The sequence below is a fragment of the Emydura macquarii genome, unplaced genomic scaffold (genome assembly GCF_026122565.2).
Source record: "Emydura macquarii macquarii isolate MOO-44397 ecotype Brisbane River unplaced genomic scaffold, CSIRO-AGI_Emac_v2 contig_2897, whole genome shotgun sequence".
NCBI classification, from domain to species: Eukaryota; Metazoa; Chordata; order Testudines; family Chelidae; genus Emydura; species Emydura macquarii.
Window position 1 is genome coordinate 5,199,959 of NW_027133034.1, and position 10,340 is coordinate 5,210,298.

Sequence of the window (10,340 nt, forward strand, 5' to 3'; positions counted from 1 at the left end):
GGACAACAGTCAGATATCCACCCCAAATATATCACCAAACTCATCCATTTGATTCTCACTCATAACAATTTTACATTTAACAACAAACACTTTGTCCAAAGCACAGGAACAGCCAGGGGTACTTGGGATGGCTCCCCAATACATCAATCTCTTCATGGGTAATCTCAAGGGAGAATTTCTAGACAAATGCAACACGAAACGAATGATATATCTGAGATACACCTATGATATTTTCATCCTCTGGACAGATGACCTAACCTCCCTCAGATCTCTAATACAAATTCAACCACTGCCACAATCCATTAGACTCTCTCTAAAACATTCTTGGATCAGCTTCAATAATAGAACCCTTCAGAGAACTATATACAACACACAGATTATCACATTTACCTCCACAGATCAAGAAACAACCTCAAAAAAAAAAAAAACCCAAAACATTCCTACCTACAGTCAGGCACTCAGGTACCACAGAATATGCTCAGAAGAGAAAGTTCTGGATACACACCTTAACACACTTAAATCTGCCTTCACCAAACAAGGACACTCCATCAGAGAAGAAGGCAGATCCATGGAACAGGCCATCCAAATACCCCGAGAGAACCTGCTTCAATGCAGGAATAAAAGCCTTCTGACTGCACACCTCTAGTTGTCACCTACCACACCACATTGGAACCCATATGGAATATCATTAAACAACCACAAATAATACTCGATGGGGACCACATTTTCAAAGAAATCTTTCCTCTTCTGGTCTTCAAACATCCCCCTAACCTCGCCAAGTTCATCATCAGAAGCAAGTTCCCCACAGACTAGGACAACTACTCAAAGCAGTATCAGACCCTGCCAGAATAACAGATGCAAAACTTGTAGAAATATGTCTACTGCTTTAATGATCCACACCCCTCCCCCGCAACACACCTTTCAAGATCCATAGATCCTACAAATGCCTATCATAATGTGTGGTGTACTTCATCCAGCTCACTAAATGCCCCAATAAGAACTGCAGATGAAATAAAGCAACCACTACACTCTTGAATAAAATCACACAGAAAAATGATAGAAGACAAAACCATATCACATCACCCATGGGAGAACACTTTTCACAAAATGATCACTCCAAATCTGACCTCTCAGTCCTCATCCTCAAAGGTACCCTGCACAACTTTGTCAAATGATGAGCTCGTGAAACTTAAATATATAACTTTGCTGGACAAAAATCATGGGCTTAATAAAGCACTGGATTTATGGCTCATTAAAACAATCTGTAAACCACCAACTCTCCTTTGCCCTACAACTGTAGGAGTGTTAAAATGCCCACTTCACCCTGAATGGTCTCTTGCAACATGTGTTAACACCTTATCTGTTCCACCTTGTATTTAGCTGTGATACTTTGGGTACCTTTCTGAGACCTGAAGAAGAGCTCTGTGTAAAGCCTTGTCTACACTAGAAAAATAAGTCAACCTAACATAGGTCAATTTACAGCCACCACAGTACTGTGATGGTGGATGTCCACGCTACCCTCCTTGGGTTTGTAGAGTGTGTCCTCACCAGGAGCACTTCCACTGACCTAAGAGGTGCAGTGTGGAGACCTGAGAGCCCAGGAGCTCCACTGGCTGCCCCAGCTTCTTGACCACCACCACCCCACCTGGCAGAGAGCCCAGGCAGCTTTGTCAATTTCATGGCTCAGGCTTCTTGCCCTGCTCCCAGCTCTCAGGGCAAAGCAGTGAAATTGACAAGAATAACAACCTCACAGCCAACATAAGGAACACAGTGTCTACATTGACACTGCATTGCCCTGACTAAGCCAACATAAGCCTTACACCTCTCATTGAGGTGGTTTTATTATGTCATCATAGCACGGGATTTATATCAGTGAGAGGAGCATTTTAGTCTGTAAACCTCCAGTTTTGTCAACAAAACTCTCTATTGTAGACCAGCCCTAAGCTTGAAAGTTTGTCTCTTTCACCAACAGAAGTAAGTCCAATAAAAGTTACCACACCCATTTTTTTCTCTAATATCCTGGGACCAACAAAGCTATTGGACTTACTTCTGTTGCAATTTCTAATCCCAGACAATTAATAATAGGTTTATACTTGAAGCATAACAATTTACATCCCTTATCTTTTTAAATCCTCTCTAATGTAACTGGGGATTTTCTCATTACTCATACATAGTAGACTTTTTAAAGTCTACTAAATTCTGGACCTCAATAATAAGACAATGACCAACAGATGAAAAAGTGCTTCCATAAGATCAACCCTGAGCCACAAAATAATAAGTGTCAGAACAATGCAGCAGGAGTCTATACACTGATTTGCCCTATGGCTGCCTTCCAAAAACTCTTAACAAGTGTCAGTGTGCCAAGAACAGAGAACATTACCATGTCAAAGTAAAACACAACCAGGCAGGCACCAAGTAAGAACAGGTACCAAATTGCTGCAGAAGCATTGAGAAAAGACTTCAGAAATGTATAAGCACTGCAAAAGGTGTGACTGAAAGGTTGGAAGGGATTTTGATCAAGAAAAGATATCCAGTGAGAGTTGCTGGGATCCTGAAAAGAGCTGGCAAAACTATTTGGAGTTTTTTTGCCAACTAGACACTTAAAAGGGGCGTGATTTGTGTTTTACTCTACTGCAAAAACTCTTGAGAATGAGAAGAGAGTTCTCAGAGTCTTGTACTAAAGAACACATGACCTAGGAGTGAGAATTCTGCATACAGAAAAGAATGATATACCAGTTACCAAACTTGCCTTTTCAGCAAATGCAGTGTAAAAATTTTTAATTTCTCACCCCTCCACATTTTTTTTTTAAGTTCTTTATCCTGACTTCTGCCTCACATTTTCTTACCTGGAATTTTGAAGGTAATTGTGACTCCTTTTGAAACAGTAATTGGTTCTAGTCAGTGTCTTATTCAATAGGCTGCTAAATAATTGGGTAGTAGAATAGGATTATAACCTATATGAATGTGCCTGTTATTCATATTTTACAGAAACATTGCCTAAAATTTGGTCAGCCTAAAATATCAAAAGTAGTTTTAGGTACTATGCCTGCACCCAAGTCCCTTGACAGTTTTTGTGATTTCATAATATTTTCCTATTTTAAAAAATGATTTTTCTATTTTGTTGTTGTGTAAGCAAACCATAAACGCTTACGGAAATAAGCAGACAGACTACATACAAAAACGTTATCGAATACACAAAGTAAGTAAGCTGGGAAAAATGAAAGAAAAATTTTATTTTCTACTAACTTCTTTCAGTTATAGTACACTTCGGTATTACTGAACAGCACTTTTTTTTTTTAACGGACAAAAGTGTGGGGGTTTTTTAAAAAAGGTTGACTGTGTCCCTTGAAATGCAAGATGCTGTAACAACATTTAAATAATCAATAATTGTACAGTCAAAATAAATACTCAAAGCACTAAAAATGGACCTGAATATAGTAGCAGTGATTTAGAGAAGCGATTCTTGACCTTTTTCCATTTATGGACCCCTAAAAAATTTCAAATGGAGATGCAAATCCCTTTGGAAATTTTAAATGGCGGTGTGGATCTCTCTGAAAATCTATTGTCTGTATATATAATTAAATTCTGGTCAGTCAGTTTTCAGTGAAAGTCTTTTGTAGACCTCTTAGACACGGCCCATTGACCACAGGTTGAGAACCACTGGTTTAGAGCATTCACCTCCAGGGAGGTAGGAGCACATCCAGATTAAAATGAAATTTACTGTGTACTGCTAAAGTGCAACTGAAGTTTAGTCAAATAAAAACATCAACACAATCTGACAAACAAATATCCAGTAATACTGACCACTTGAGTTTAAGAAGTCCAATTAGGGGACCACTATGAAGGGGAACATTGGAGGAGAGAACCAGGAGACACTGAAGCAGCATGGTAAGGAAGATTTCCAGCTAAAGCTTTGTGTTATGCCCTTTCCTCACTTCTGTGAGCCCCACAAAAAAGAATTCAAGCTGCACACTGTGTAAAAACTGAAGACAAAGTACAAACACTAAAAAGGATTCTCCAAATGTTTACTAAGTAGGCCATCCAACTTAGTATTGTAAGCAAACATATCCAAGCAATAACAAATTACAATTGTGTGAGTAACATTCTGAAGACAGAAGAAAAGTTGGGTAATTTAAATACTGATAGTTCAAAAATTCTCATATATACATTGGAAACTTTATTGTCCTTGAACAAAGTAAGTTTTTTTTAAAAATCACCAAAAATCTGTACAAAGCATATATGATACCAACAAAAATCCCTCTCATTTCCACAATACCCAGAGACAAATCACATGAAATCAAAGTTCACTGATAAGATATCTAATTGTGGCCAATTATTACTGACAGAAATCTATCAAATAAAAAAATGAACACTAAGGTCCCAATCCTGCAGCAGCACATGAATTCAGTGGGACTACATAGGTGTGAAAAGTTATGTACATGCTCAACTCTTTGCAGGATCAGGGCCTAAATCACTTAACCCTGAAAAAGTGTGTTTAATCATTTCGCACTGCTCTTCTTGTCAGCTTTGTACATCTCAGGCAGTTCAACTCCACAAAATGCTCTAAAGGCAATGTCACAAAGAATGGGAATAACACTAACATGAGCATGTGAAAAACAAAACAGCCACAAGTCACCTAACTGCTTCAAGCTATCACTAATAAGAAGGATGTAACTTGTAGAACAGTGGCAGCTCTGAGCAGAAAAGAACATCCCACTATAGTCATTTTGGTTTGCATAGAAATACTTGTATCTGATTTTTGTTTTTGTTCAGCAACTAAAGCAAAAACATTAGACAAGATTATAAAGGTGGTTGTTTTGTTGTAGCTATTTAATAAATGCATGGTATAAAAATCTCAACTTTTATGTACGTCAGCTATATCCTTTCTGTTCAGGGCCAAAGGAATGTTTTCTCATTTGTCTTCTATCTGTAGTGCTGAAAGCTATTGGTTTTGCTGACTATGAAAGTACAGAAACAATTTCTGATTTTCTACAGATTTTGTTACACATCCATGTTTTCAAATATTTCCGCTAGTCCTGTGACAGTAGCCTTCTCTTCACTGTGTAGGAAAATTCACCTCTCTCATTGGCAAATGTCCAACAATGACCCTTCAATCAATGTAGACAAACCCATCCTTACTGACAAAAGTATAACATTCTTTTTTCAAAATGTCAAAAACATTCTTATTGTTCCACAGTATTAAAAAACCCTCCTCAAAATAGATTTGCCCCTAGAAATTGATCACTCAGGTCTCCATTTCAATCTCTATGATTTCAGTCCTGGAAGGAGTTCTTGCTTCTGTCATGTTCTCCCCATCTAAGTTCAGAACGTCAGACAGATCAACAGCAGGTAACGGTGCTCTCCAGTACTGGAATGAGTTGTATTGCCAAAATTCTTCCTCATGCTTTGGAAATAAAACACAATGTGTTAATGTATGCCACTGCAGTAGAAAGAAGAGAATAACCCCCTTTACAAGAGATGTTTCCCAGATGGTTTTAGCGTTATATATTTTACTTTCTTAAATGTTTTAAGAAAATGTAATACACTAAAAAATAATGGACAATCCTAACCAAATCATAATTTACTTCTGTTTTTGGCATAATTATTTAAGTATTTTGCTGAGGACTACTGTATTATCTATGAGTAGCTTGTGTACAACTTCGTCTACTGCAACTCACAGTTTATGCATTTAAGAGGCAATGTTTCTGCACTTTTATTTAAACTTTACACAAATTAATATTGTTCACTGCAAATCCAACTGTTCTGCCTCTAACAAAATATATGAACAATATGGACAATTTCAAAGTCTGAGATTCAGCTTTCTTAGCTTAAGCAACATTCAAGTTTCTCAGTTTAAGCAACATTCAAGAACATTTACGTAAGTGCTATCAGTCACAAGAAATACAAAGTATTTTCCCAATACAGAACTGAATGTATCTAGGATAGATTTATTTAAAGAATAGCTACAGTGAAAGCAATATATTAGAAAAGATTTCTATATTTTCGGTTCATTTTTTTTCTTTTCTACATCTGTATATATGCAAATACAAACAAAGCAATATTAATAAGGAATTTTTACTAGGATATAAGATAAGCAGTGCAGACAACAACTGGTAAGACTGCAACAAATTTATTACTGATTTACTCTACAGATTTGTTACAAAACTGTTTTTTCCCTCTTCTGGCAAATCTGCTATCTGTTTATAGCCAAAGATAGTTACTCAAATAAGTAGCACTAAAGTTAACCGAGTGAGACACTCCATGCACAGACTGCTTCCCTCAAAAAAACAGACCATAAAAATGGAACTTAAGTAAATCTCCAAGTTCATCCATTGTGGAATACATAAAATATATGTATAGAATATGTTCCTTCGGGATCATGCTTTCTTCCTAAACTAAGAGCTACAAAAAAACAATTACTCCTGTCACATGTATTTCTGTGTAATTTTCTTTTACTGTATTGTTTCTAACACTAAGAACCATGAAACAATTTTTTCCATTTCTAACCGAGTTTGAAATTAATATTGTATTTCTAACTACTGAATTGGCATCAGGAGTAGACATGTTTTTTGAAATAATAAACTTTTGCACCCTCTGCTGGCTCTGCAATAGAAGAGAACAAAATGTGACCAAATAATTATATGGAGTTATCAGGCAGCCATTTAGTGTCACAATATGAAGCATTTGAATACAACATGCAGTTTTTATGAAGATCTCTATGCATTTTGCAAAGCCTACATCCTCATACATGTGCACAAATGCACTATGTTTTCAGCTAACAGCACTTTATCATTATTATTTGTATTACCATAGTGACTAGGAACTCTACTCAAGGACCAGAATACCATTATGCTGGGAACTGTAGTGCTTTTCATTTATACAAGACCTATCTTTGAAAACAGACTAAAGCAGCATGGTATGCCCATAAACTGGATGTCTGCACCACAAGTAGTTGGACAACATAGGAGATAGAAGGGCTGTTTACATTTTAATTGAAAGAAAGAAAAAATTACATGAATAATATAGAGGACTGCATGCATCAAAATCTTTCAAATTTAATTTTTTATATTGCATAGTATCAATGATACACAAAAATAATTATTTACATTGTCAAAGCCACTAAAGGTTTCAACCAAGTTATGGTCCCATTGTGCATATAGCATATAGTACAAGCATATAGTAGACAATCCCAGTTCCCAAGTGGTTACAACGTAGAGGCCTCAATGCTGAGAAGTCACATTCTTGATTTGAGATGGGACCACTCATGTGCCTAACTTTAAACATGTGTAAGTTTTTGTAAGATCAGGACCTCAGTTTATTTATCTAAAGGAAAAATAAACATAACAAAGGGTGAGTCCCTTTGTATCATGCATGATATACTCAGTATGGACTGCCAAAAAAAGGATAACTTCAGACCACAAAAAATGGCTGCAAGTGCCAAATATTAGCAAAAAGAATGTGTAGGAAAGGGTCAAATCTTTCAAAACAGGGCTTCAAAAATCCACTTGCCAAGGGTAAGTGGAAAGCCTAATGCTCTTAAAGCATCAATTTCTGTAAAATTTAAATATTTTGTTTAAAAAAAAAAGATTTTTCTATCTCTACGGGTGCAAAGATAAACTCCCAAATGTGATAAACTGTGCTGTCTTCTTGAGTCTGCAGTGAGCTTTAGTAAAACGGTAGTTACTCACAGCTTTGCCAAGCAGCAGCATGAAATTAAAAAGATTCCTGTTAGTTTTGCTCCTGTTATTATGAAATCTATAGAAAGCAATAAAATTGTGACATATGTCAATTTCATGCTGCTGCTCTTTGGGAGAGCTATGAGCAGTAGAATATATCAGTGTTGTAGTTCGCTGAGTGCAGGACCCCAAATAAACAGGCTAGGGAGGTAAAGCGATCAAGTAACTGTTATCAGAAAATTCCACCTCTCCAGAAGTCTGTATGTCTGGTAAATTTGAAGCTAGAGGATATCAGATATAAGGAGCAGAGTTTATAGGAAACTAGTAAATTTGTCAATACTTGTTTTAAAAAGGCATTGTGTTTAGACAACTAAGAATTTTAGTAATTTAGGGAAGTAACCTGCCTCAACATATAGCCCAAAAGATACTTTATAAACAGAAATTTACAAATCTTTATAAAATCCTTCTGCAGAATTGTTTTGGCAAGTCATCTGTCTCTTTAGTAAGACAGAACAAGATATGTTTACAGTCTTCTAAACAAGAAAAAAGGTTTACATAATTACAATTAGTAAATAGCCTGAGTTAAGGTAGAAAGAGGGTAAATAATGAACTTAACACCACAGCTTGTGCGACCAAAATATTCAATAGAGAAAGGAGTCTGTCTTTTCTGTTCCAAACAGAAAGATCTGCTTGTATTAAGCCTGGGCTAGTATGAGTTTTGCACTGGATTCAGAAAATCCTTACTTCATTTGTGGGATAATTCTATAAATTTTGTATGTACCATGCCCACTTGTGATCAGGAGGGAAAGAAAGAAGAGCAGAAGAAAACATATGCGGAAATCAGAAAACCCCCGTGTTCTCAGTTGAACAATAGTTCTCACTTGAAGATAGTCTTCAAGGACCCAGATTTTTAAAAAAATGGGTACATATAACTAGGACCTTTTACTCAATAATTGGCCTGATTTTCCAACATACTAAGCCTCCAAAAACTCCCCACTAACTTGGTTAAGAATTTTAATTTCATTTAAAAGATCTAAGTTGGCAGGGAGATGAACTAAGTCTTCTCCACCCCCAGCTTCTATAATTTATACATGGGGAGGGGGTTTTACAGTTGTTTTATTCAGGAATTTTTCATCAAAAGTGAAACTCTGTAGAACAACTCTTACCTACCATTGCCATTTTGTTTCATTTTTTTAAAATCTGCATTTATTTTTCTGCCTCACCACAGGTTCAAAGATATGCAAAAGGTCAGTTAGAAATATGTACTTTTTTCCTACATTGTAATATTGGATATGATGTGCAGCATCACAGATCTGCAAATTGCACCTTTATGATATGTTTTAATCATTTAACAATTAAAATGATACTTATTTATGACATTCTCCCACTGGACCTGTTGCTTCAAGTGAGTCACTCTGGCAGCACTGCAGAACAGCTGTGCCGGGGGGGAAAAAAACAGTGAAAAATCAGTTGAGAAAACTCAACATTGTGGATTTAATGTTCCAGAAATTATGTCAGCCATTAGCACAGTAAGTCTTTAGGGATACTCCTTGTATACATTCAGATGATGAAGTAAAGTCACACTAAACTGTCATGTGTTCAGGAAAAGTTTCGTTTTACCTTCAGCCCAGAGAATGAGCACTACAGAGAGGGAGTGTGGTGATACAGGTCCTGTCCTATTGCAGTAAGGATGAAACACCCCAGGAGGAGGCATGTGTAATTTGTGGAAGACACCATTTACAGCAGGAACAAGCTACACACAAATGCTAGAAACACCCAGGAAGCATGTGCACTGTTAAACCATTAGAGACTGGTGGAAACAGTCTTTACGTATAGCTCAGCTGAAGGATCACTCGTGTAGGGGAACACGAACTTGGTTCACCTACAAAAAAGGCTCTGTTAAAAAGCAGAGATGGTATTGCTCAACCTTCAAACACGATTTACCCAGAAGCAGCGGGCAGGAGCAGCTGGAGCTGGACAGTCAAGAACCAGCAGCTGTTTCAGCTAAGCCCAGCAAACACTTGTTGGCCACCCATGAAGGGCACGTGCTAAGAGAGAGCGGGGTGTGAGCAGCTCGGGTACCAGGCCGGCAGAGAAGAGGGGCGGGGTGTGCTTTGTGCACTGACTTTATACCATGTGGGCCAAAAGTCCCATGGACGAACTGTCTCCCCGAGTCTCTCCCTCCCCGGTTTTCCCCTCGGTGCGTGCAGCGCCTAGCACTATGGGGCCCTGGCCCCGAACCATGCCCAGCCACAGGCTGGGACCCTGCCGAAGCCGGTAACACCCCCCAGGCCTTTACCTGCTCGGCTCCCTGCTCTTCCCCCCGGGGATCCGGCCTTCGCTCCCCCAAGCCAACGCCGCGGTCCCGCATCGCCTGTTGTTGCCGGGGCCCCACGTCCCCCCCGCGCTGCTGCCACCTCCCCCCCGCGCCGGCGGGGTCTCCGGGCTCCCCCTGGGGCCTGCTCCCCCCGAGCCCAGGCCGCTTCCCCGGTGGCGCCTCAGCCTCCTCTAGCTGCCGCTTCTTGCCAGGGTCCCCGGGTGTCGCGCGGCCCGGGCTCCACAGCTCGGGGCTGCCCCGCGGGCGCCTCCCGGCTCCGGGCGCGCGGAACAGCGGAGGCGATTCGGGCAGGAAACGCTTGCAGGGCACGTGACACACTAACGGCT

General features: G+C 39.0%; 1 protein-coding gene across 1 annotated transcript in view; it reads right to left on the reverse strand.

Moving 5' to 3' along the window:
* TRPM6 (transient receptor potential cation channel subfamily M member 6) overlaps positions 1–10,085 on the reverse strand; it is a 155,547-nt gene extending 145,462 nt beyond the window's left edge. The window contains exon 1 of the mRNA XM_067569200.1: positions 9,976–10,085. Coding sequence (XP_067425301.1) covers positions 9,976–10,047 — 72 coding nt within the window. The 5' untranslated portion in view covers positions 10,048–10,085. The remainder of the gene's footprint in view (positions 1–9,975) is intronic.
* Between the last annotated feature and the right edge of the window lie 255 nt (positions 10,086–10,340).